Consider the following 27662-nt stretch of genomic DNA (forward strand, 5'->3'; position numbering starts at 1 on the left):
AATACAACAATAAGACACTAAGGCAATTCATACAGTGTAGCATGATACAATTTAAAACAATGCATTAAGTATTGAGTACGCAATTTAGAGTTGTCTCAGCTGGAAGTTCTCAAGCTACATGTGTCTTAAGCTGTTGATTCTATTGTCAACCATCATTATTGAAATCTTATGGTTTATTTCTTTACAATTACATTTACAGCCATGAGGTCACTCGTAGTGGTCCTGTGCAGCCTGGCCTTCTGCAGTGCCATACCTTTTCACAAGGGGGCACACCAATGCCTTGATGCCTGCCAACCTGAGGAAACCTGCTGCAAGTCTAACAGTACACTGACACATGGCTGCTGCCCTATTCCTCAGGTAAGAGTACATTTTATACTTGTACTTGTCAACCTCTATATGAAATGTATATAAACATTGAAAAAAAACGATTTTGTAAAATTGGAGATTGACAAAGTAAATAATGCTTACTAATAGTAGATATTCCTTTGAAAGAAAATGAAATGATCTCTGTCAGTAGACGGGTGGCCACTACAAACAGGATTCTTAATGTATGGGTCATTGACCAAAATAATGTAAGAGAACAGCAAAGGATGCCTGCAATATCCAGGTATACTCTCCAAACAGAGGTTTTGGTTGGGGTTTATTTTCTTGTTTTTTTGCGGCCTTTTTACGATTTTAGTGGTAGTACTACTACTAGTAGTACTTAGCGATTACTGTCAGAGGGAGGAAAATGAAAGAAATTGGGGCTATAACTAGCAAAAGATACATGTAGAATCATACAAAAAAATGAAACCTCTGCTTGGAGAGTGATCTCTATGGTCGTTATGTAGAGGTTTGTGATCTCTATGGTCGTTATGTAGAGGTTTGTCACTAGCACAGATTTGATTCTCTATAGAGTACCGTAATCCTATTCCATGATGTCCTTTAGATTGCCATGTGAACGATTATACCCCATTCCATGATGTCCCTCCAGGCTACCTGTTGCAGTGACGGCCTCCATTGCTGTCCCAGCAGTTTCAAATGTGACCTATCCAAGAATGCCTGCGTGCTGGGAGATTTGACCTTGCCTTGGTCCGCAAAAATGGAGGTCAGACTCGGCGCCACGATCACGTGTCCCGGGGGAACGCACGACTGTCCAGAGAACACCACTTGTTGTCAGACCGCCACCGGCCACTATGGGTGCTGCCCTCTTGTGAAGGTAAATGCTTCCATCTTGATCATGACCGAGAGTTAAGTTTGCTAGTTACTTCACCCCAAGGGGAGAGTAAAGCATTGTTTTTGGATAGTTTGTATCTGTCTGTATATCTGTGTAGCCTCCACCAGGCCATCCTAAGTATGGGGATATACGTAGATCGTAGAATATTAAAAAAATAGGAATTATTGGCCAGTAAAGTCAGTCCAAAGGTTAGCAAGTCTAGCAAACGTAACATGACCAATTTACGTCCGATTTATTCAAAACCTATTTATCTTAAAGCCGCGCGGACAGAGCCAAATTTTAAGCCCATGGTCAAAAATATCAGCTCTTCTAAAAAGAAAATGCATATATATAGTCTGTAAGTTTTTCCCCGCCTGTTAAACGCCGTGCGAGCATGTATTTATACTGAGGTATATGATGAAGAATTGTGCTAGGGTAACCCATTATCGTCCACCTCAGTATTTTCCTTTCTAAAATTGAGTTACAGTATACAAATCAAGAATAACAAAGTATTGGTATTGGGGTGAAGTGTCCCATCTTGATGCACTAATCCTAAATTTTCCCATCTACAAATGTATGTACATCCAGGCTGTCTGCTGTAAAGACAACACCCACTGCTGCCCCTCTGGCTTCAAGTGTGACGAGTCGGCAGGAAAGTGTCGCCAAGGCAACAGGACACTCCCCTACCTGGAGAAGTTTGCGGCCAGACCCAGGACAGGTGTGAACAAAGACCAGGTGTGTCCCGACGGAAAGTCCGTCTGTCCAGTCACCAGCACCTGCTGTATGCTGACCAGTGGAAAGTATGGCTGCTGTCCCATGGAAAAGGTCAGTAACACTGTTCCATTGATTCATGCAAATTAGGTCCTTTTTTGCATAATAAATGGGAAACAGTCATGATATGCCACTCAAAAAGGCCAACACCAATTGACGAAGGTGTGAGATCGTGGAACTCCAGTTCTTTGTTCATTTTTTTGTGTGCAAGGCCATCTCCAGGACACGTCCCTCCATCCCTTGATAGAAATTTGATTTTTAAAAGGGACAAAAATTTCACCCCGTCAATCAAAAAATCTGAACTTCATGACATGAAATTGCTAAAAATGTATTTTGGTAAGCTTAGATTGATATTCAGATTTAACAATGGAAATCAACAACAAGGTCTCCTAAATAATGAGTGGGATGGAAATAATTAAAGCTGAAGACAGCCATGTTTGTTTTTAGTCTTTCAGACTATCTTATTTTAATTCCATACATGTATTACTTCATATTTATCTACCAATCACTTCCAAGCAAGGATAGATGAATGGGAAGCTACAGTGACTGTATTAGCAGGGCTCAAAATTTTGGCACACCCAAAATTGGAGCTGTGCACCTAATTTTTAACCGTGGGTGCACTTGTGCACCTAGATATTTTTTAAGGCTATAGGACTAAGGTACTATTGTACACTACCATGTAGTATATTCTTGAAATCAGAACTAAAAGCAATATAACCTTAGTTTGTTACTCCGGGAAGGAGGATGACCTCCTTCTGGGAGTATTGGAAATGCTTTTGTTTGCGCGTTCGCAGCTATAACTCACGATCCCGTTGTCGCATTGGTGTGTAACTTGGCATATCGTTTGCCTGGTTCGGCGTGGTGATGCACAATAGCTTTGTTACACTATAACTACTTTAAACGTCAATCCAATATCGTAATTGCACCCCTATAATTAATGCTATGTCCCACTGCCCTGCCATAGGGTCGACCATGTTATAATCCGTTATGCATGACTGGAATACTTCAGGCAGATACGGGGTATAAATCTTCCTTACTTGCTGTGATCGTACAGTCACTGTTACATTGAAAAATAGACAAGTGCATCACCACACGCAACCTAGCAAACGATATACCAAGTTACGTACCAATGCGGCAACGGGAATTGTGAGTTTTAGCTGCGAACATGTGCAGAGTAACCTCCAGTCTGTGTATTAAGTATGCCGTGTCCACTCGCAACTCGCATACAGTATGTGCGCACGGGACGGACGATGCACTTTTACGCACAGTGTGAAAATGGCAAATCTCTGGACCTTCAAACTTACCACACTAGTCTTGTAGTTTATAATACGGAGGCTGTGACAATATAAAAAGTTTACGCAGGGGATGAAAGATTGTTCAGAAATATCTCTCAGAAAAGTGCGCGCGCCAGTGTCACTTCCGGGTGGTTAGATCCGGTGACCTTTGACCTTCGTGAAATGTTACGATAGTATAAATTAGCCTTTTTTATTGCAAATAGCTTGATAGCTATAGATCAGGCCGGCGAAAGAGGATTTACTGCATATTTGTGATTTCTGATACATCTTAGTTGTAAGGCTGAATGGTTCGTTGATAATTGAAAAGGGGCCATCAAGATCTAACTTTGTGACTTTTCCCGGAATTTCTAGATCCCATCTGTGCCATGCTGTAAAAACATACTTTTCAGCAGGTTGACCACTCCTGTATTGAAAGAAAAAGATAAACAAACACCTTTTCTTTACTTGCTCTAAAACACTACTTGGACTGTGCAGAGATGCAATTTATGTGGGTCAATACTTGTACATACTATAAATACTTCACGGAGAATTGTGTCCTACGGACTCTTGTTGTACTTTATTTGATGTACTACTTGTTTACAATTATAAAGTTAGCTATACAATTACAGATTGAAGTTCTTAAAACAAGCAGTATCATGGTCAAACCTAAATTACGTTTTGCTGACATTCTACTTTATTTCATGTGGTGCACCCAAAATTCTTTCTGTGCACCTAATTTTTTTTGGTTGGGTGCACCAGTACACCTATTTCCAAAAATGTATTTCGAGCCCTGATTAGTTTTATTCTGATAAAGAGCGACAGTGAAGATATAAAACTATACTGTACAATGTTTTCTATCATGTTGTATAATTGCTATAATTCCATTGTGGTTTGTTATTTCCAGGCTGTGTGCTGTGAAGACAAGGTCCACTGCTGTCCCAACAGCTTTACCTGCTCAGCTACCAAGTGTAAGAAGGGAGAATACAGCATACCGTTCTTCCTCAAGACAGAAGCTAAGATCAGGTATGGAAATCTTTAGTTTGATTGGTTGCTTGATTGGCTGACTGAATGGTTGATTGTTTGATTGGTCGACAGAGTAGTTGATTGGTTGGATTGATTGGTTGGATCGATTGATTGGTTGATTGATTGATTGATTGATATGGATGGTTCGATCAATCGATTGACGGACCGCTTGGTTGGTTGGTAGGTCGGTCGGTCGGTCGGTTGATTGATTGATGGATTGATGGATTGATGATATGTATTATCACATAGGTAGATGGCGTCGACCAATCAGAAGCCTCCATTGCCCTCAATAAGTGGTCTGTTATCACGCCATAACACACCACTTATGACGTCATGTCAGAACACAACCGTTCCATTTTGCAGAGGGGGTATCTTTTTGATGAATCCTTTTCTTAACCTTGTTTAAAAAATCTTTATAACCGTTGCATTTTGTAGAGGGGGTATCTATTTGATGAATCTTTTTCTTAACCTTGTTTAAAAAAATCTTTATTGTCTTAGAATTCCTAAAAATTTCCTTAGAATACATGAAAAAGGGAAAACAAATTTAAAATTCCCAAAAATGTTCCGCGTGTTCCATTTGCTGTTGGCCAAAAAAACCACGTTCTATCTAAGGTTCCGCGCGTTCCATTTCCTGCTGGCCAAAGAACCTGTGTTCTATTCAGGTTTATCTGAGGTCATGTTGCAGGGAGATTCTTCAATGATAACATTTTCTGACTGACCTGAAAACGACCCTCCTATCCTGTGTGGTTGAAATAAATAAATCAGGCAACAGTTGTACATATTCTTCATCATCTTCTGTTAATAAAGGACAAATGTGAATTCTGAAATGCATTATTAATAGTATAAGGGATCTATGCGTCAAACAGAAATTGTCTACTCTTATATGCGTCAGTTTGGATAAGCTATATGATAATAACGTTAATGACCCGCCTCTTCCTCGGTGTATATGGTGTCATAACGCCTGGTCATGTGCTATAACCACCTCATAAAACCACCTCGTTCGCTTCGCTCACTCGGTGGTTTTATTCGGTGGTTATAGCACATGGCCAGGCGTTATGACACCATATACACCTCGGGGCGGGTCATTAACCCTTAATTAATCATGCTGTAACATTAGATCTTATAAGCTTGAATAATCTTCAGTTTGAAGTAAAAGTGAACCTAAATTATGTGGTTTGATAAATTGACATTGTGTTCATAGATTTATTTGTCAAAACCTGGCTGGAATATGCCAAGAATAAAGGAGTTTCTAGTATGACTGGCTACATTTTGCATGCTACTTGCTATTACTGAAATGAGACTGTATTTCTTAACTGACATGATAGGGAAATGCTACCAGGAAAAGACGCCAAAGTTGTGACGTGCCCCGACGGTCTGTCTGCCTGCCGTGACAACACCACCTGCTGTAAGGACGACACTGGAGAGTACGGCTGCTGTCCCTTCCCACAGGTGAGTTATAGACTGTAGCCTGGCTATTGCTTAGGTCCCAATTACGGCAGTGCCCGTAGTGGGTGTAGTCCCGGCCGGGTCCCGAACTTCAAGCCGAAGTGACAAATTTGTCCCGGTGGATTGACGGGTACTGGGGGTACCTCCCGGTGTTCGCTCGATTAGCTCACGATGTCTATTTGTTACCGTGTCCATTGTTAATTGAAAGTCCGAGTTAAAATGATTCTGGGTCCCAGCAGGCCCAAAAATAGCCCTGCATCAGCAGGGTTATTCCGTAAAGTACAGCTGCTGTCCTCTCCAACAGGTTAGTTAAACTGTAGCCTGGCTAAAGCCATGTTGATTTGATTATATGGATGACATCCGCGTGAGTATCAGTTTTCGTTCATTTTTAAAAACAAACTAGTTTTCGGCCATACTGTAAATCTTAAAAAGCAGCTGCAAAATGAGTCAAAATACATGTTGTAAATTACAAACCAAAATATCGGAAGTGGATGTTACTGTGAGTCGTAAAATGCCAAAGTCAGTTCCAAAGTCAAAGGAGAAATTTTGAAAGAACAAAAATGGATAACCTATATTTTGGTACACCATACACTGTGTGTTGAGTTTGTTCATCCTTCGTGACCATATAGATTTCATAATGAAGGCAACTTTTTTGTGCCAAACTTTTTTGTAAGTATAAATTTTACCTTTTGCTAAAAAAAGGCTTTCAAAAATTTATGATGGCTGATTTTGAACGAATCGTGTGTTATCATGGTTATCAGCCAATTGAGTTGCAAAGCGATATAGGTAAGGGGTGAAGTCTGCCATCTCTAAATTGCCTTGCTAACCAATCAGATGCTTTGATAAATCAGGATCCCACTGCAAAGCAGAGTCAATCACGGAGCTGGGCAACCCTGGATAAAGATGAAAGAAAATAAATGAAAGGTACCCAACCCTACTAATTGTATGGCAATCACTAGACGTGAACTATATTCAATCGAGTATGGTGACCGTGTCTGTCCCTACACCTGAGTTAAGAGGGTTGACACGGTAGCCTTCGTGTGGATTTGTTTAAGGTGGATGACAGGTTGTGAATCTGAGACCCACACACTTTGGGCATCCGTCTTCTCCAGCGGCACCAAATCAAGGGAGACGTGCTGGTTCTGGGTGGGATGGTTGCAACAAGCTGCTGGATGACTTGGTTACGCTCAAGGTCTGCCTTGATAACGCCAGCCCGCCTGGTGCTGCTCTCGTCCACCATTGGAAGACAACTGCTGTTGGAGACTTGTCCCTCTAACTGCCTACTAATTAGCATTGTTATGTTTCATCCCTTCAGGCGGAGTGCTGTGATGATCAAGTCCACTGTTGTCCAACTGGGTTCACCTGCCACACTGAGAAGGGAAAATGTTCCAAGGGAGATGTCGTCATCCCCTTCATGACTAAAACACGGGCAGAAGTTCTGTCAGATGAGGTTGGGTCTATCCAGTGCGAAGATGGAAGTGCCTGTTCAAACCGACACACCTGCTGCAAGACTAACACTGGAAAATATGGATGTTGTCCATTGGAAAAGGTTTGTTTATTTGTTTGTTTGATTGTTTGTTTGTTTGAAGCAACGTATCGAATTAATGTGACAGTCTGTTTTGACGTACATATAGAATACAGCACGGTGTATTCCATATCGCTTGGGGTACTGACCCGACCGTGGGTTCGACTGCCGGGCCATGGGACCCGCAGAATTTTCGACAGCGGCGCAACCGGCGTGCTTGAAATACATTCTAGATATTCTATGGACGACCATGTGATAAAAAGATTAAAAGTAGAACCCCGAGTATTAATCATGAAAGTTATTGCCAGTGGTCAGGAACACCCGTATCAAACTTTTTTGCGGCCAAGGTATAACATAAATGTCCATCCCTAGGCTGTGTGCTGTAAGGATGAGATCCACTGCTGTCCCAATGGCTACACCTGTGACACCGCCAAGAGCAGGTGTGTCAAGGGCGACATGACCCTCCCCTGGCTGGAGAAACGACCTTCAAAGTCCTCCAGGAAGGTCACGAAGGAGGCAAGTCTTCCCTGATTGTCTTAGTCACACGTCTTTTCAAAACATTAAAGAATACTGTAAATGCAGAAATGTTCGCGGGGATTTAATTTCGCGGTAAGGAGAATACTGTGATTTTGAGTTTGCATTCGAAACAATAGTAGCGCTACAGTCACACAACGGAAAGGCATTTTGCAGTGGTTTTAAGTTCACGGTAGAGTTCACCGCAAGAAAGCGGAGACATAAAACCACTGCAAACATTTCTGCATTTACAGTATTATGATGATCAACCATTGCTTAACCACTACTAGACTTAGTTACCAGCCCTCTACATGTAGTTTTGAGCCAAGATGTTGTTTACAAAGGGTTTTTAAAAAGTAGAATAACTCATAAATTTGAAATTGAACTGTATTTTATCCTTTGAAAAGATGACAGTTAAATCTAATGTCATAGATTCTACAGCTACATGATTGTATAGAGTTGACAGAGGGTGGGCAGTTAATAAACAAACTTAAGACATTTATCTAATCTTGCATGATTGCAAGTTTAACATGAATTGTATTGATTTTGGAACGGAAAATCAACTATGACTTGTGTACATTCTTGATGCAATCTTAGCTTATGTCAACTTTTTTTCACATTTAGCGGAAGAAATCACAGGCCGTCCGGAATATGCACGTTTGTGCGGAATTAAAGTGTCGCCTGATATTCATACCGTTGTTGTGATTTTTGCCAATCCTTTTTTTTCACGACAGGACATTGGTACAACCCCCCCTGTCGGTGCAGTGATCTGTCCTGACCACGTGTCCATGTGTCCAGACAACAACACCTGCTGTCTGCTGCAGGACGGGAAATATGGCTGCTGCCCCCAGCCTTATGTAAGGTTATACCATTATGGATCATATGGGGGTTATACCAATATACTGTTACTAACAGTAATTCTTGTTTCTTTCCCAGACTGTAACTCTATGTTCAGTGATTTCACGGTCGCATCTGTACCATGAACTTATCATCTCAGTGAAAAGAATTATTTATGATTCCTTTACACATCCGTTCTGTAACTCGCTTTCCGCCACCGTGAAGTTTATTAGTTCTGTGAAAATCTCAATTTTCCTCATTACACCGGGAAATTTTGCTACCGTGAAGATAAAGTGAATTACAGTAAGTCGGACTCCGTCTATGTGGAAATACATGACAAATTTGTTATGTTTTTTGTTGAAAGTCATGAAACTAATCTCAAACCAGTTTAGCTCACTGAACACTTGTCTATACGTAATGAGCTAATCTTCCACTGGTTGTGATAGAGAAGACAGACGCTATGTACAGTATCAACAGGTTCATTGTACCAGGGAAATTCCCCTAGCTCTTTCTCAACAAGTACAATGAACAGTACAATGGACCAAGGCCCTGTGGCCCTTTCCAGTAGCATGCAAGTCGGGAGAATGACAACTGACGGGATTCGAACTCACAACCTCTTAGTACAAACTTTAAGGCAGGCGCACAAACCACTGGACTACGCATGCTATTTTATTGTGGCTGTCTTTTTTCTGAAGTCAATTGAAGTTTCATACCATTTGGCTTTAAAGGTCAGCCCACAAACCTAAGCACGCTATGTTTTATTGTTTCTTTTTTTATGAAGTCTTTGCAAGTTTGATTTCGATTGGCATTTTTTTCTTTTCCTTTCTCCCTTTTGCCCTACAATGCAGATTTGAAAATTCAATTTGTGATGGCAAGGTAATACTAGACTACATTATCCTCTCCAGAAATGTCAGTGATTATTATCTTTTTTTATTTTACTTGTCTTTTGCAGTCTATAGGTAGGATGCAACAGAATACATTGACAGAAATCGTGGACATTCATGTACAGATAATATTGGGTTTAAGCAATTATTTCACTAGTACCCATTATGATAGTGAAATCATTTGAAAAGAGAACAGTTTTTACAACAACTTCATAACTTATCAATGACATAGTAAATATTGTACAAACTAACAGACATGGTGGACTGATGATACCATCAAATCTGTACCTTTGCCAAGAAGGCTTAGTGTGAGATTGTGTTTAGGGTGTGTGTGTGTGTGTGTTTGTGTGTGTGTGTGTTTAGTGTGTGTGTGTGTGTGTTTGTGTGTGTGTGTGTTTAGTGTGTGTGTGTGTGTGTGTTTGTTTGTTTGTTTGTAGACATCAAAACTCAAAAAGTTGTAGATGGATCTTTTAAATCATGATCTTTGGTATCTGGAATGACTGTTGTAGAAATGGACCAGTTGTAGATTATGGGCCTCTAGCAGCTCTCTATGGTACTGTATCTGAACTTCTGTTCTTTTAATCTTTAGGCTGAGTTGAGTGTACTTCTAATCTTTAACTTTCAAAGTCAGTCACAGTACGTTTACCATGTTCTGTCTCCCGTATTTCAGGCTGTGTGCTGTAACGACCACAAGCACTGCTGTCCACAGGGTTACACCTGCGACACCTCTGAAGGAAAGTGCCTGCAGGGCTACAGGACCATCCCGTGGTTAGAAAACAACGTCGCGTCCCCCATCAACCCCATTGACTGTGACGAGGAAGGCAAGGTCAAGTGCCCAGACAAGAACACCTGCTGCAAGAAGACGACTGGAGAATGGGGATGCTGTCCTCTTGAAAAGGTTATTTTTGGCGATGCCTCCGGAGCGAGCCTAATTTGTATTTTGTTTTATTTCAGTTCCTTCTTAAATGTTTCTTAACAGTCAAAGGGATGTTTTTAATTGAGTATCTGTTGATATGTATGATTTTCAAACATTACACTTTTAAAGGCACTCATTCCAGTTCTGAAAGTATGTGTTATACATCCAGGTTATATGAGCTTATTGCCATGAGATTTTGAAAGAATTTTCTAACTGAAGTTAAAAAAAATGCTTGTTTTCTCAAAACGCTAATGGTTGATGATACAGTCAAACCTGTATCATGTAGTCACCACCTCTGCATATGAGGACCCCCTGGCCATCGATACATAGTGAAACCTTTATAATTAATATATAAGTGACCACCTCTATATAGAATACAACACGGGTTATTCCATACCACCCAAAGTACCAGCTAGACTGCAGGTAGGATCGCCCGACGCCACGACCTGCGGGATAGCTGGGACCAAGGGTGGTGCGGAATACACTGTATTGTATTTTATTTATGTCATACCCACCCGAGCAAACACACATTTCAATGCAAAATGTGCCTGAGAAGTTGAGAAAAGTTGGTGTCCTCGAACAAAAAATTGTAACAGCCGCGCATTCCAACGACCAAATCCAGTATTCGAATTTTCGATAGCGGCGCACTCAAAATGTATTCTATATATTCTATGGAAGCCTGTGTAATAACCGAAAGTTATCATCCGGTCCGGAACACCCGTATCGAACGTATGGCCCAGGTATGACATAAATAAAAGTACCATCAGGCCATTGTGGCTACTTTTTTGGTGGTCCCTCAGATCTAGATTCCCTTTGGCCAAAGCATTTAAGAATCCTGCCTATACTTACATTATACATGTACCACCTAGGATGTCTAGTCCAATCATTTTCTACAAGTGTCTTGAGGGGTCACTATAGACAAGTCTCCAAGGCTGTCTCCAGGACCCGTCCTTCCATCCCAGGACAGAAATTTGCTTCTTGGGATGGAAAAAAATTCAACCCTTTCTGTCTCAAAAATATCAATTCATGACATAAAACTGATTAAAATGTTTTCTTTAGCTTAAACTGACAGATTCAACATTGAAAATTAAAAAATCGGCTCCCAAACAATGAGTGGGACGGAAAGAAGTTTAAAGCTGGAGACAGCCCTACAGTAGGTTTGACTGTATCTAAAGGTATCAAATTTATCCTGCCAGGCGCTCTGCTGTGAGGACCGCGTCCACTGCTGTCCCCACGGCACCGTGTGTAACAAAACATCCGGGGAGTGTCACTACCCAGACGGCACCAGCCAGGCCTGGGTCCAGAAAACGCAGCCAATCCTTGATGTCAGGGACGATGTTAAAGACATAGCATGTCCTGATGGAAAGGTACAGAAAGTAGAAAGTATTATTTTTTTCTTCATTTCATTTTCATTTCATTACCCGGACGGAGAACTGGCGCATCACCGTCTTGTATGACAGCCAACGAAAGGGTATGTCACCCCGTAAAAAGGGCAGCATAACCCTAAGCAAAGGGCCAGTTTTGGCATGTGCACTTATACTACTACTACTACTACATTTTCATTTATTTATTTATTTAAACAGGGAAAAATACACTCAGGCAACAAGCCTGTTTTTCAGATATCCCTGATACTAAAATCAATTAAAAAACACATCTAGCACTAATCACATGGTAATATAGCGGCAGGAAAATATAGTGGTTGGGGGAAAATGAAGTAGGTCAAGGCACTTGATTTTAACGGTGGGAAAAAACGTCACTGTCTCAAATGTTAGTGATCAAATATTCCTATGATGAAATTTTAGCGGTTAACTAGTGACCGTTAAATTGCCTAAAATTAAGTTACAGTTAAAAATCAGGAATTACAGTGTAATAACAAACAAATGACAGTACCGCCACGTTACATGCAGATATCAATAGCCACTGATAATTTGATTTCTAAATGACTTGTAATTAAGTACAGTTCGTTGTTCCAGTGAGAGGGTGTTCCATAACCGAGCCCCATAATGTTGTAGACTGCTGCAGTAAGATGTAACTCTAGCTGAAGGCCAGTGAAGCAGGTGGGGGTCGTAATCCCGATTCCATTTGGCCTCTGAGCGTGTTCGGGCTCTTAGTGTAGGCGGAGACTTCCAGTTACTGGTTAACAACCACATACCAGAGAACTGCATTGGAGTCAAAGGGAAAAGGCAAAGTCAAAGGCAGTCAGAGGTACTTAACTGTAAATTTAAGTTCGCATGGTTTTTATTTCGCGGTAGGGAGAAAATGGAGCGTTTGTGGTGGTAGTATTAGTGGAAACAGTAGTAGTGCTACAGTTATAGGTGGCCTAATTGTTTTGCGGTAGTTTTAAGTTTGCGCTGAAAGTTCACCTCGAAAACCGTGAACATAAAACCACCGCGAACATTTTTGCATTTACCGTCTGGTAGGGATGCGTACCGGTTATTAAGGTCCGGTTATTACCTGAAAAAACGTTTCGGTTCAGGTCCAAAAAACCGAAACCCAGTTTTCCGGTTTTTTCGGTACTGGACCGGTAAAAAAATCTAGCACTCACATTATATCTTTTTCATTCTAGACCATCTTAAACCTTCCGTAAATCGCGAAATTTGCGCTCGAAAAAGACGAAAACATTGCCATTCATGGCGGTCATATTATCTGCATGCTGAGGTACAACAAGCAATCTTTCCCGAAAACGATCTTTTCTCCGTGAAAATATCCCAGCACCACCACAAGACAATGTATCAGGTCATGAAATATGTTGTAATTAGTAAAGAATATTCCTATCGCGGTAGATACACCGTTAGATTGTGCAAAACACGATCAAAATTGGCGTTCTCGACACCGATCGAGGCGCTAGGCGCCATGTTTGTTTTGAATTAGCTCCTCTCGCGAGATTTGATATAATCATATAGGTTACATGCAAGGTCAGCTGACCTAGACAGCGAGACTTCGCGAGACTTCATGACCTTTCACCCACAGCGGCGGGAACTGACAAGTGAGAAGACATTACGAACTGTTTTCGTTGACGCTTGGGCATATAAAGATGTCATCCCGCAGCATAAAACGGAAAGGGCAAAATCTGTCCGGGGCAGGAGAAGCTGGCTATTATTTTTCTGCCACAAATTGGATAAAGATGGCTTGATCGCGGCACTGTTTCTGCAGTGGGACTCCCAAAAGGACTGAGATATCCTGTGATATCAGCGGTGCGGAACTTGCTGCTAATGAACTTCTAATGAATACCAGGTGCCTTGATCAGATGAAGGGCATGCCAGAATGTCAAAAGGCCGAGTTCAGAGAGAAATTTAAGTACAAATGTAAATATTTTTTTCAATTTTTTTTTTTTTGCATGTTTTTTTTTAATGTGATTTGTGTTGGACTCCAACTTGACAAAGTCTAATCTCATTTATTGGTTTCGTTTAAAAAGTGATTTTGCTCTGGAAAATATTTTTCCTTTCACAGTCTTGATCAGTCATTATTACTTATTTCGTTCATTTTTAAGAACTTTAATAATTCTACCTTATTCTGATAGAAGAAAGCAACAGACTTAGCATTATACTCTCAGGTTAGTGTACAATAATATGATATCAGTCTTGGTCTATGACAAACAGCATTACACTGGTATAAAAGTACATGTATGTGTATCAGTGCAATGTAAGAACACTCCAAGTACTAGTAAATAGAAGTTTGGCAATTAGTCAGATATGCCATGGGTTCAGGTCGGACCTAATAGGTCCGGACCTGAACCTAAACTTTTAGGTTCAGGTCCGGACCTGAACCTGAAAATGGATTTAGGTCCGCATCCCTACCGTCTGGTAGATTTATGCCCTTCATGCATGCCCTTTTTGTTTTCATGGATGCAAATGAATACTAAAGAAATGAATTATTTTCAGTCTGCCTGTGAAGAAGACTCCACATGCTGTAAGAACGGCTCCAGCTACTTCTGCTGTCCCTTTTCCAAAGCTGTCTGCTGTAACGACACTGTCCACTGCTGTCCCCAACACTACACCTGTAACTCTGGTGCTCCAGGTACGACTTGTAATTTTCAATATGATATTATCAAAATGTCAACATCGTGTTGCGCAATCGGTAGGGTGTTTCGCCCCGAACCCAGAGGTCCCGTGCTCGAAACCACCGGTATGCCCCGATGTTGAGCCCTTCGGAAAGGCACTTTATTCAACTTTCCTCTCTCCACCCAGGTGTGAATGGGTACCTGACTTTGGTTGGGGAAGGTGGTATTGAGGTCACCTGCTGGCGCCGAATGGCAGCCTCCCAGGCCCTTGCCACAGTTCCACAAAGTGCAAGTGTGGAGCAAATATGTATCTGTTGTGTATTATGTGATTGTAAACCCTGCAGCAATTAATCACTGGCTGCCATTGCACGGGTAATTTCTGACGAATAAACCATTATTATTTATTTAAAGAAAAAAGACAATTGTTGAAGAACTGTAACTTACAATTTTTCTAACATCTTTATTCTACTAGGAACCTGTGTCCACAACTTCCTGCCCACTGTGCCAATGGCTAAGAAAACTGCTCCAAAGAAGCTACAACTTGACGAAAATGAGATTCAAGCTGACAGTGAAGACAATGTGAGATGTGACACCTTCCACGAGTGCCCAGCTAACAACACCTGCTGCAAGCTGTCCTCTGGACAGTGGGGTTGCTGTCCCTTACCCAGTGCTGTCTGCTGTGACGATCATGTTCACTGCTGTCCTGAGGGAACAACTTGTAGCGTGTCAACTGGTAAATGTCACAAAGGAGACGTAAGCATAGCTTGGTTTGAGAAGTCGACTGCTAAGGACGTTCAAAACAAGGCAAACGTCATGTGCGATGCTACCCATGAATGTCCTTCAAGACACACCTGCTGTAAGCTGGCCTCTGGACAGTGGGGTTGCTGTCCCTTGCCAAAGGCTGTCTGCTGTAACGATCATGTTCATTGCTGTCCAGAGGATACAACATGCGAGGTGTCATCTGGAAAGTGCAAAAGAAAAGATATAAGCATATCATGGGTTGAAAAGGTATCGGCAATAACTAAGGAAGAAGATGTTTCGAATGTCAAATGTGACTCCACCCACGAATGCCCTTCAAGACACACTTGCTGCAAGCTGGCCTCTGGACAGTGGGGCTGCTGTCCCTTACCCAGTGCTGTCTGCTGTGATGACAAGGTCCACTGCTGTCCTGAGGATACAACATGTAGTGTGTCGACTGGAAAATGTAACAAGGGTGACATAAGCCTACCTTGGTTTGAAAAAGTTTCAGCTTTGATAACTGAAGAAGTTTCCAATGTCAAATGTGACTCTACCCATGAATGTCCTGCAAAACACACCTGTTGCAAGCTGGCCTCTGGACAGTGGGGTTGCTGTCCCTTACCCAATGCCGTCTGCTGTAACGACCATGTCCACTGCTGTCCTGGGGGTACAACATGTAGTGTATCAACTGGAAAGTGTGAAAGGGGAGACGTGAGTTTTCCTTGGTTGGAGAAAACAGCAGCCATAACAGTTGAAAAAGACCCAAACGTCATGTGTGATGCCACCCACGAATGCAAAGCTAAAGAAACTTGCTGTAAGCTGGCCTCTGGACAGTGGGGTTGCTGTCCCTTACCCAATGCTGTCTGCTGTGACGATCATGTTCACTGCTGTCCTGGGGGAACTACATGTAGTGTGTCGACTGGTAAATGTCACAAAGGAGACGTAAGCATAGCTTGGTTTGAGAAGTCACCTGCTATGGATGCTCAAAACAAGGCAAACGTCATGTGTGATGCTACCCATGAGTGTCCTTCAAGACACACCTGCTGTAAGCTGGCCTCTGGACAGTGGGGTTGCTGTCCCTTACCCAGTGCTGTCTGCTGTGATGACAAGGTTCACTGCTGTCCTGAGGGAACGACTTGTAGTGTGTCAACTGGAAGATGTAACAAGGATGACATAAGCCTGCCTTGGTTTGAGAAAACATCCGCAATTGAAGTTGAGAATGACCCAAACATCATGTGTGATGCTACCCACGAGTGTCCTTCAAAACACACCTGCTGTAAGCTGGCCTCTGGACAGTGGGGCTGCTGTCCCTTACCCAGTGCTGTCTGCTGTGATGACCATGTTCACTGCTGTCCCGGAGGAACAACATGTAGTGTGTCAACTGGAAAATGTAACAAGGGTGACATAAGCCTGCCTTGGTTTGAGAAAGTGCCAAGTATATCAACGGTGGAAGAAGTTTCTAATGTCAAATGCGACGCTACCCATGAATGTCCTACCAAACATACCTGTTGCAAGCTGGCCTCTGGACAGTGGGGTTGCTGTCCCTTACCCAGTGCTGTCTGCTGTAACGACCATGTTCACTGCTGTCCTGGGGGAACAACTTGTAGTGTGTCAACTGGAAAGTGTGAAAAGGGTGACGTAAGTTTTCCATGGTTTGAGAAAACAGCTGCCATAGAACTTGAAAGCGACCCAAACATCATGTGTGATGCTACCCATGAATGTCCTTCAAGACACACCTGCTGCAAGCTGGCCTCTGGACAGTTGGGTTGCTGTCCCTTACCCAGTGCTGTCTGCTGTGATGACAAGGTCCACTGCTGTCCTGAGGGAACAACTTGTAGTGTGTCGACTGGAAGATGTAACAAGGATGACATAAGCCTGCCTTGGTTTGAGAAAGTGCCAAGTATATCAGCGGAAGAAGTTTCTAATGTCAAATGTGACTCCACCCATGAATGTCCTTCCAAACACACCTGTTGCAAGCTGGCCTCTGGACAGTGGGGTTGCTGTCCCTTACCCAGTGCTGTCTGCTGTAACGACCATGTTCACTGCTGTCCTGGGGGAACGACATGTAGTGTGTCAACAGGCAAGTGTGAAAGAGGAGACATTCGCTTCCCATGGCTCGAAAAGAAAGAAGCCATCATTGTCAAGGTAAGCTCAAATATCAAATGTGATGCCACCCATGAATGCAAGTCCACAGACACTTGCTGTAAACTGAAGTCTGGACAGTGGGGCTGCTGTCCTCTACCAAAGGCTGTCTGCTGTAGCGACCAGGTCCACTGCTGTCCTGGGGGAACAACGTGCAGTGCTGGAAAGTGCAAGCGAGGGGACATCAGCATTCCTTGGTTTGAGAAAACATCTGCAATAGAAGTCGAAAACGATCCAAACATCATGTGTGATGCCACCCACGAATGTTCCTCAAGTCAAACTTGCTGCAAGCTGGCCTCTGGACAGTGGGGCTGCTGTCCTCTACCAAAGGCTGTTTGCTGTAACGATCAAGTTCACTGCTGTCCTGAGGGAACAACATGCGAGGTGTCGTCTGGAAAATGCAAGAGGAAAGACATAAGCTTGCCATGGTTTGAGAAAGTGCCAGCTATAACAATTGAAGAAGAAGTTTCAAATGTCAAATGTGACTCCACCCATGAATGTCCTTCAAGACACACCTGCTGCAAGCTGGCCTCTGGACAGTGGGGTTGCTGTCCCTTACCCAGTGCTGTCTGCTGTGATGACAAGGTCCACTGCTGTCCTGAGGGAACAACATGTAGTGTGTCGACTGGAAAATGTAACAAGGATGACATAAGCCTGCCTTGGTTTGAAAAATCTCCTGCTATAACTGTTATGGAAGAAGAAGTTTCCAATGTCAAATGTGACTCTACCCACGAATGTCCTGCAAAACACACCTGTTGCAAGCTGTCCTCTGGACAGTGGGGTTGCTGTCCCTTACCCAATGCTGTCTGTTGTAACGACCATGTTCACTGCTGTCCTGGGGGAACAACATGTAGTGTGTCAACTGGAAAGTGTGAAAGGGGAGACGTGAGTTTTCCTTGGTTGGAGAAAACAGCAGCCATAACAGTTGAAAAAGACCCAAACGTCAAGTGTGATGCCACCCATGAATGCAAAGCTAAAGAAACTTGCTGTAAGCTGGCCTCAGGACAGTGGGGTTGCTGTCCCTTACCCAGTGCTGTCTGCTGTGATGATCATGTTCACTGCTGTCCTGAGGGAACAACTTGTAGTGTGTCGACTGGTAAATGTCACAAAGGAGACGTTAGCATAACTTGGTTTGAGAAGACACCTGCTAAGGATGTTCGAAACAAGGCAAACGTCATGTGCGATGCTACCCACGAGTGTCCTTCAAGACACACCTGCTGCAAGCTGGCCTCTGGACAGTGGGGTTGTTGTCCCTTAGCCAGTGCTGTCTGCTGTGATGACAAGGTCCACTGCTGTCCTGAGGGAACAACTTGTAGTGTGTCGACTGGAAAATGTAACAAGGGTGACGTAAGCCTGCTTTGGTTTGAAAAATCTCCTGCTATAACAGTGGAAGAAGAAGTTTCCAATGTCAAATGTGACTCTACCCATGAATGTCCTTCCAAACACACCTGTTGCAAGCTGGCCTCTGGACAGTGGGGTTGCTGTCCCTTACCCAATGCCGTCTGCTGTAACGACCATGTCCACTGCTGTCCTGGGGGAACTACATGTAGTGTGTCTACAGGCAAGTGTGAAAGAGGAGACATTAGCTTCCCATGGTTCGAGAAAAAAGGAGCCATTTTTGTTGAAGAAACCTCAAATATTAAATGTGACGCCACCCATGAATGCAAGTCCACAGACACTTGCTGTAAACTGAAGTCTGGACAGTGGGGCTGCTGTCCTTTACCAAAGGCTGTCTGCTGTAGTGACCAGGTCCACTGCTGTCCCGGGGGAACAACGTGTAGTGCTGGAAAGTGCAAGCGAGGGGACATCAGCATTCCTTGGTTTGAGAAAACATCTGCAATAGAAGTTGAAAACGATCCAAATATCATGTGTGATGCCACCCACGAATGTTCTTCAAGTCAAACTTGCTGTAAGTTGGCCTCTGGACAGTGGGGCTGCTGTCCCTTACCAAAGGCTGTTTGCTGTAACGATCAAGTCCACTGCTGTCCTGACGGAACAACATGCGAGGTGTCGTCTGGAAAATGCAAGAGGAAAGACATAAGCTTGCCATGGTTTGAGAAAGTGCCAGCTATAACAATGGAAGAAGAAGTTTCCAATGTCCAATGTGACTCTACCCACGAATGTCCTTCAAGACACACTTGCTGTAAGCTGGCCTCTGGACAGTGGGGTTGCTGTCCCTTACCCAGTGCTGTCTGCTGTGATGACAAGGTCCACTGCTGTCCTGAGGGAACAACATGTAGTGTGTCAACTGGAAAATGTAACAAGGGTGACATAAGCCTGCCTTGGTTTGAAAAATTTCCTGCTATAACAATGGAAGAAGAAGTTTCCAATGTCAAGTGTGACTCTACCCACGAGTGTCCTTCAAAGCATACCTGCTGTAAGCTGTCAACTGGACAGTGGGGCTGCTGTCCCTTACCCAGTGCTGTCTGCTGTGATGACAAGGTCCACTGCTGTCCTGAGGGAACAACATGTAGTGTGTCGACTGGAAAATGTGAAAAGGGTGACATAAGTTTTCCATGGTTTGAGAAAACAACTGCCATAGAAGTTGAAAGTGACCCAAATGTCATGTGTGATGCTACCCATGAGTGTCCTTCAAGACACACCTGCTGCAAGCTGGCCTCTGGACAGTGGGGCTGCTGTCCCTTACCCAGAGCTGTCTGCTGTGATGACAAGGTCCACTGCTGTCCTGAGGGAACAACTTGTAGTGTGTCGACTGGAAAATGTAACAAGGGTGACAAAAGCCTGCCTTGGTTTGAAAAATCTCCTGCTATAACTGTTACAATGGAAGAAGAAGTTTCCAATGTCAAATGTGACTCTACCCACGAATGTCCTTCCAAACACACCTGTTGCAAGCTGGCCTCTAGACAGTGGGGTTGCTGTCCCTTACCCAGTGCTGTCTGCTGTAATGACCATGTCCACTGCTGTCCCGGAGGAACAACATGTAGTGTATCAACTGGAAAGTGTGAAAGAGGAGACATTAACTTCCCATGGTTCGAGAAAAAAGCAGCCATTTTTGTTGAAGAAACCTCAAATATCAAATGTGACGCCACCCATGAATGTAAGTCCACAGACACTTGCTGTAAACTGAAGTCTGGACAGTGGGGCTGCTGTCCTCTACCAAAGGCTGTCTGCTGTAGCGACCAGGTCCACTGCTGTCCCGGGGGAACAACTTGTAGTGCTGGAAAGTGCAAACATGGGGATATCAGCATTCCTTGGTTTGAAAAGAAGGCTGCCTTAACAGTGAGTCCTACCTTGCAACTTTGTTTCTTTTTGCTGGTTTGAACTAGCTTGAAACTGCAATGCATTTTTAAGTTCGTGTGGTTTGTATTTCATGCTAAGGGGAAAAATGGAGTGTTTGCTGTGTTTTGAAGTTTGCGGCAGCGCTCTAGTCACATACTGTTTCAGTATTGGACAAAAATGTTTGTGATGGTTTTAAGTTTGCGGTGAAACCACCACAAACATTTCTGCATTAATTTTACAATATTTTCTCTCACCATCTTAATGATGTTGCTCACCTGTGTGCGTACAGGTAACTGTTGAGAAGACGCCCTGTCCTGGAGGTAAGCAGGAATGTCCAACAAACTACACCTGTTGTCAGAGAGGAACCACACCCTACACCTGGGGCTGCTGTGACTTCCCAACCGTGAGTATATTTAATGGAAGTTAGTATTGTCGTTTGATGAGGATGCAAAGCGAGAGCTCAAAATAGGGGGTTCGACATTATTTATCAAATTGAAAGTTAGATTACAATGTCCAACTCAAGAAATTGGACTTACCCAAATTTTTGACTGATTAACTCCAGTTTTTATCAAGAAATGTGCAATCCACTGTCCCTGTGACGTCACGTTATGCAGATTGGACACGTGACTCGGTGAGCAGTGGATCATAAGTTGCCGAAAGTCTGTGCCACTGCTCACCTAGTCACATGTCCAATCTGCATAACCTTACATCACAGATGCAGTGGATACTCATTCCTAATGATAAAGATTAAGAGTTGATCAGTCGAAAATTTGGTTAAGTCCAATTTCTTTTGTTGGCAGTTTAACTTCGATACATAATGACTTCTACCAACACAGATGAACTTTCAAGAGAGGGGATTCAGCATCATCTACATTTGTATACAAAGAATGCATTTATTACTAAATTGTATACTGCAGTTTTTAGCTTCAATTGGACAAAGTATGATTCTACCTTGCCAGCTTCTCAACCATATTATGGTTGTTTGTTGTTTTCGCAGGCTGAATGTTGTCCAGATCGTAAGACCTGCTGTCCTAAGGGCTATCACTGTGACCCCAGCAGATCAACGTGCTATAAGAGCGAAAGTGATGAAACTGTTGTAGCCAAACAACTCATCATCCCTGATACTGTACAATCTGAGGTAAGAAAATATTGCAACAGTTACTATGAAATTTGTACATGATTGTAGACATACATGTATTGCCTTTATGTCATATGTGCTTATTGATAAGCTTAAGAATACAATGTATGATATGCTGTTATTATATCATTTTGTGACATAAAATGTCTTCATCTCTCTTCCTCTCTCTCTCTTTCAAGGTTTTTGTCCCTTTCTCTCCTGTTTTCTCCATTTTTCTCTTACTTTCCCCGTTCCATGACTTTCCCTCCCCTCCCTCCCTCTTTCTCTCTTTCATTCCATTTTTCTTTCCCTCTATCTCTGTTTCTCAAACCTCTCAAACATTTAAATTTTCTCTTCCTGTTCCATTTGGTGAGCCAAATTTACTTGTTTTAGAAAATTTACAACGGTGCAAAATTGTACAAATTGCAGCAATCCAAAGCATTGTACCTGTAATATGTTATTTTTTTTACTGAAAGAAATCCTAATTTTATTTCTTTTGCCACAGGTGGGAAATGTTATATGTCCAGGTGGTCAGTACCAGTGCCCAGATAAGACCACCTGTTGTAGAGGTCCCACAGGTACATTTGGATGCTGTCCTATGTCTGAGGTAGGTACATTTGGATGCTCTCATATTGTTCTCAGGGCTTGTCAGTGTGACGGTCTGTGTGTCACACTGTGTGTATATGTGAGTGTGTGTCTGTGTGTCTGTGAGTGTATTTTTTATTTATTTTTTTTAAATTCTGATTTACCACATTTGAGGAAGGATTGATATAACAGGTCACTGTCACCTTTTCAAGATGTTAACCCAGATCTAGACTAGACTGTAAGGTTCGGACCATCGCACACCGGGGCATGCCCCTATCCTTTTTCGAAAGGTGTTGTGGGTTCTTTAACATGCGTGGGGTGTGGCTCTCCCTAAACACGGGACCTCCTTTTAACATCCTATCTGAGGGACGTCCCGAACGGAAGCTATATATAGGTACTCATTTAAACCTGAGTGAAGTGAAGTGAGGAAATTTGCCTTTCCCAAGGGCACAACGTCCGGGCGCATGTCCAGACATGTCTGGGGGCAAGCCGGGACCGAACTCGGGTTCCCTTGTTTGATGGCCAAATGTTCTAGCCATTACGCCATACAACGCCACAAAATGCTCACTATGTGTGTTTGTGTGTGTGTGCATGTGTGTGTGTGCATGTGTGTGTGTGTGTGTGTGTGTGTGTGCAAGTAACTGTGTTTGAGTTTTTCTACGAGTCATAAATTAAAGCTCCCATGCACATATACTTAAGATAAAGTGCTGCAAATTCAAATAAACCACTGAAACAGATACTGGTATGCCAGTGCCCCACGTGAAAAAGTTGGTCCAATCATACTTTAGTTCAATAAAGAACATTAATTTCAAGTAAAGAAAGACATCATGGCTATGTAAAACTTACTAAACTAGAGTTCTACGAACACATTATCTTCGCCAAATAATCAAGGCTTATTGTGGAGAATGATTAATATTTACATGCTTATCACCCCCTGCAAACTTGATCATACACCATACCGTTTGAAACTTATGATGGGGGGGGGGGAGAATGAGTCCAGTCTAGATAGGGATAAAACTCAATTGGTGGTACAGGACTAGTATATGTGTATAGTGTGCTGATATATGTTATAACTGGTCATCAAAAAAATTGAAAGTTATAATTAGATGGTACAGTCAATATATATGAATGGAATAAATCTTTATTCCATATCATACACATTTTGCAAGACATAGTACATGTTACTTTTCCATACGGTGCTAGGTAATACCTAGCAGTGTACTCTCTGAGCAGAGGAGTTGGTCCGGCTGGTTATTCACATGTTTTTAGGTGTTTTGTAAGGCTTTCTATTTTGTTCCCTTTCCGTTATGTCTCCAACCGTGTATTTGACAAAAATGCAGAAACTGAACACTTTAAAAAAAAACTGACCCACACATCTGTTTGAATTGTAGTGAGACTGCCTCATTTGTTTATTTATGTACACCATCTGTTTATTTACACTTCTAGGCAAGGCCTTCTGCTGGCCTGTTTCGGGAACACTGTCACACGCCCAGTATGGAATGTAATGGATTCTATAATTAGACATCGATTGTGTAAAGCACCATCTGAGCTCTCTACATACAAAACTTCACGACAATCTCTTCCCCCTTCTCAAGTAATACGTGTCCGAATGTCAAAACAAAAACACCCACTGCAGTTCTAAACAAGCCGCTAGGAGGCCCAAACTTACGGAACTTACTTCTTGTGGCATGAACTATCTACCACACAAATATCATGACCATAGCACTTTCAGAAAAAATGCCACTAAATTTTGAAGCTCCGCTGCAGTACCTTAGGTACTTGCTAGAAGGCCCATTATTGAACTTGACCTTCCTTTCCGTAAACCCTACCCATCCACTAAATATCATACAGATCCATCAACAGCTTCTTGAGTTATGTTGTCCACAAGAATTACACATCCACACAAAGCCCGCTGCAGTACCGACGGAAAATGCCAGGAGAACTATTTTTGAACTTGATCTCTGTTTCCACAACATCTACACACCTGCAAAATATCATAAAGATCCATCAACGTTTCCGTCACTTTTTTCGCCTACATACAAACGCACAAAAATTAAAAGTCCGCTGCAGTACTGTTGAAAAACGCAAGGCAAACCATTTTTGAACTTGACCTTCCTTTGCACAACCACTACACACCTACCAAAAATCATAAAGATTCATCAAAGGTTTCTTGAGTTATGCTCTTGACATACATACAGACCCACCAAACAGCTGGCTCAACCGAAAACATAATCTACCCTGAGTACTATAGTACTAGTACTCGCCGAAGATAAATATGTCTTTGATAATATTAGCTTTGTCTTCCTTGTTCTTGGCTGAATGTTGGGCAAAAACATTGCCCAAATGAAGTGTATGCAAGTTTGTGTTGGATTCGTCAATGGCAAGCATAGTTAGAATGAACATGTATACTGTAATTCTTGATTTGTTAACTGTCACTTTATTTCAGCTGATTTAACAGTCACTTGTCAACAGCTAAAATTTCATCGTCGCAAATATTTGATCACTAATTTTTGAGACAGTAATGTTAACTTTGTTCCCATCGTTAAAATCAAGTGCCGTGACGTACTCCATTTTCCCCTAACAGCTATATTTTCCTGCCGCTATATCAAGTTGAAAGTGATATACAGTATTCATGAAACACTTTAACTTTCTAAACCTTCTCCCTGCTGCCTAGCTCTGTAGCCAATAGAGAATTGGGTGCCAAATGGCTACTTCAGTGTGCTAAAAGGATAAACATCTTTAACTGTGCCCTCCCCGTACAGGCTGTATGCTGTGCAGATGGGGTACATTGTTGCCCAGAGGGCCAAGTGTGTGATCCGACATCATCGGCATGTAAGGGCCCCAGTGGTCAACTCCAAAGGCTGGACAAACTGGTGGCAAAACAAGTACAGGTCAGTTCTAACTTTAACTTATGGCCAAGATGATTGTTCTATATACGGTACATGTACATCTGACATCTTCTAATTCCACCAGTTCACATATATCTGCCACCTTCAAGTTGTTAAAAATGCATCGATGTATAGTAAAGCTCGAGATCTCCAATGCACTGCGGTGATCCTATCTTAGTCCAGTTTGTAACCTTTCAGTACAAAATGCAAAAGTAGACTAGATATTGTTGGTAAAAACACTGTCTGGCATATACGTTTTACTTCAAAGTGTTAAAAGATCAGCAAATTAGTAATCAATTATTATGCAATCCCAATTACAACTATGTACTGCGAAAAAGCTATTAAAACACTATAGTTATTTAAAAAATGATGACAGATATAATCTGACATCTGATAATTACAACAGTATTGCATAAAAAGCTCTTTAACACTGATTTTTTTTTAAATGATTACAGAAATAATCTGACATAGTTCATATAAAATACTGTTTCTAAATCATTAAATGAAATCAAAATTAGAATCAAATCGAAATACGTACTATTAAAAGAAACTTGACGACCAATTTGTCTGTTTATTTCACGGACATGCATGTACAAATTTAAACATAGCTGTAAACCAATTATTTGCTACGCTAAGCTTAAAAATCCCAATGAACTGATTCCTTGCAAGTTTAGTAATTAATATGAAGAAATCAAATTTTTCTAGAGATAAAAAAATATGATAAGTAAAACATAGTTTATTGTACCTTTCAGATCCCTTGAGTCAGCAAGTCTACATTTTGCTTACCAGTCTACACCATGATTTGTGATATTAAGTCCAGTTGGATATATGATTTATCTAAAAAATATTGTTAGAAAATGAGGATTTTGAAACCGTAATTGAATTAAGCCAAGAAATGCTTACAGTTAAACAATATGTAACATGGTACATTGTAGCCAATATGGCATTTTTTCAATCCTATATCTAAATAGTAATATATAATTCATTCTTAAGTACAGCAGTGACCACTGATATGTTATGTTTGATATTTGATAATGTCTTAAGCCATAGCTTGATAATTGTGTTATCATGTACGCAGTTATCATACTCCAGAGTGTGTTTTTCTCAGGAATTTTTATACTTTGTGGTAGGTATAGCGTCAAGTTTCTGGCCTCTGATTGGCTGAAAGGTAGCCAATCCCGTGTTGCTTTCCTGCACAATCATTTCAAAACAAATTTTCCATGGAAAATTGGTTGTTGGTTTGCTAAAGATTAGTAAACTATAAAAAATATATCTGGTTAATTAAAAGCAAGCCATGAAACATGCAAATATCAAGTTCATTTCATATTTATGAGTCTTATTTATAAGTTTTATAATTGTGACATGCATACAACAAAATACAACATTAAATAATTTGCAATATTTGTTCAACCACTGTTGAAGCTTCAATGAAATAAAGACCATTAAAACATACTTGGCCGCATGCCGTTCTTGTACATTGTACATTGTATGTTTTGTTGTGAGTTGTGGAACATGAATGAGCATGATTGTGTAAACAGTGCTTCTCCAGAAAAAAACAGACTAGAAATACAGGAAACAGAAAAATGAAATTCAGCTATTTTGATGAAGGGACCACCAAGAACATTGTCTCAGGTGAAGTTCTTCCTCTTTTGGTGTGAATCTTGATCAATAAAATCAAACATTATGATTTAAAATTGAATAACAACATAATCTTTGAGATTTTCTTCATGATTTTAGATTTTCAAACAAGGTATTGTTGAATCCTCGAGAGAATTACCATAAATTGATCTTTGAATAAAATCATCAAAACCCAATCCAACTGTGTGATTCCCTATCAAAGACAAGAAAATATTTCAATGTCCTTTTAGTTATCAGTTACAATAAAGGCAATCATAGATTCGTATACAATGAAAGATAATTTTATTTACATACAAGTGTGTTACAAGCAAATAAGTTGAGAAACAATGCTAAATCAAATATGATTGTTATGGCACAATCAAAACGAGAATTACAATCTTTTACAAAGTAATTTACAATAAAATGTATTAATTAAAAGCGAGTACTACATATACATGATCTCTATACAGCTATAATGCAGATAATATAATACTTGCTGTAGTTACAATGATTTCAAACTCTTTTGATTACTCCAAAAAGGAAATCCGTATCTGCCTTAGACCACATAAAGCATCATTTTATTATACATAATCCAAAAATGAGCTTGAAAGTTGTTGATTTCTCATCCTTTTCAGGTGAACGATATAAAATGTGGCAGTAGCACCTCCACATGCGGTGATACTGAGACATGCTGTAAGATGGCTACTGGACAGTGGGGATGCTGCCCTATGCCTAAGGTAATTTTTGCTAGAAAATACTGTAGTGTCAGATGCTCTTTTCATAATAGATTATGTGTCTGTTTGTGTGTGTTTGTGTGTGTGTGATTGTGTGTGTGTGTGATTGTGTGTGTGTGTGATTGTGTGTGTGTGATTGTGTGTGTGTGTTTTCTGTGTGTCTGTTTTTGTGTCGGTCTGTCTGTATTGTGTCTTATGTCATACCTGGGCCAGGATA

At 41.5% G+C, this 27662-nt stretch overlaps 1 protein-coding gene across 1 annotated transcript; it reads left to right on the top strand.

The window, feature by feature from the left end:
• The first annotated feature begins 201 nt into the window (after nt 1-201).
• On the top strand, nt 202-26546 carry LOC136447708 (zonadhesin-like). The gene is made up of 17 exons (XM_066446750.1): nt 202-357; nt 974-1198; nt 1784-2020; nt 4145-4263; nt 5589-5712; nt 7025-7258; nt 7607-7763; nt 8372-8604; nt 10139-10366; nt 11581-11751; nt 14266-14401; nt 14857-20504; nt 20794-20907; nt 21502-21642; nt 22127-22228; nt 24969-25097; nt 25847-26546. The coding sequence occupies exons 1-17, from the start codon at nt 202-204 to the stop codon at nt 25853-25855; spliced, it is 8163 nt and encodes a 2720-aa protein (XP_066302847.1). The 3' UTR covers nt 25856-26546.
• Nucleotides 26547-27662: the final 1116 nt, after the last annotated feature.

Source organism: Branchiostoma lanceolatum, chromosome 13, assembly GCF_035083965.1.
Source record: "Branchiostoma lanceolatum isolate klBraLanc5 chromosome 13, klBraLanc5.hap2, whole genome shotgun sequence".
Classification (NCBI taxonomy): domain Eukaryota; kingdom Metazoa; phylum Chordata; class Leptocardii; order Amphioxiformes; family Branchiostomatidae; genus Branchiostoma; species Branchiostoma lanceolatum.

Excerpts from the sequence above, each read along its gene's own strand:
- LOC136447708 (XM_066446750.1), top strand. The coding sequence starts at position 202 with ATGAGGTCACTCGTAGTGGTCCTGTGCAGCCTGGCCTTCTGCAGTGCC. Across the intron at positions 8,605-10,138 it reads GCTGCTGCCCCCAGCCTTAT|GCTGTGTGCTGTAACGACCA; the intron begins GTAAGGTTATAC and ends CCCGTATTTCAG. Across the intron at positions 11,752-14,265 it reads TAGCATGTCCTGATGGAAAG|TCTGCCTGTGAAGAAGACTC; the intron begins GTACAGAAAGTA and ends AATTATTTTCAG.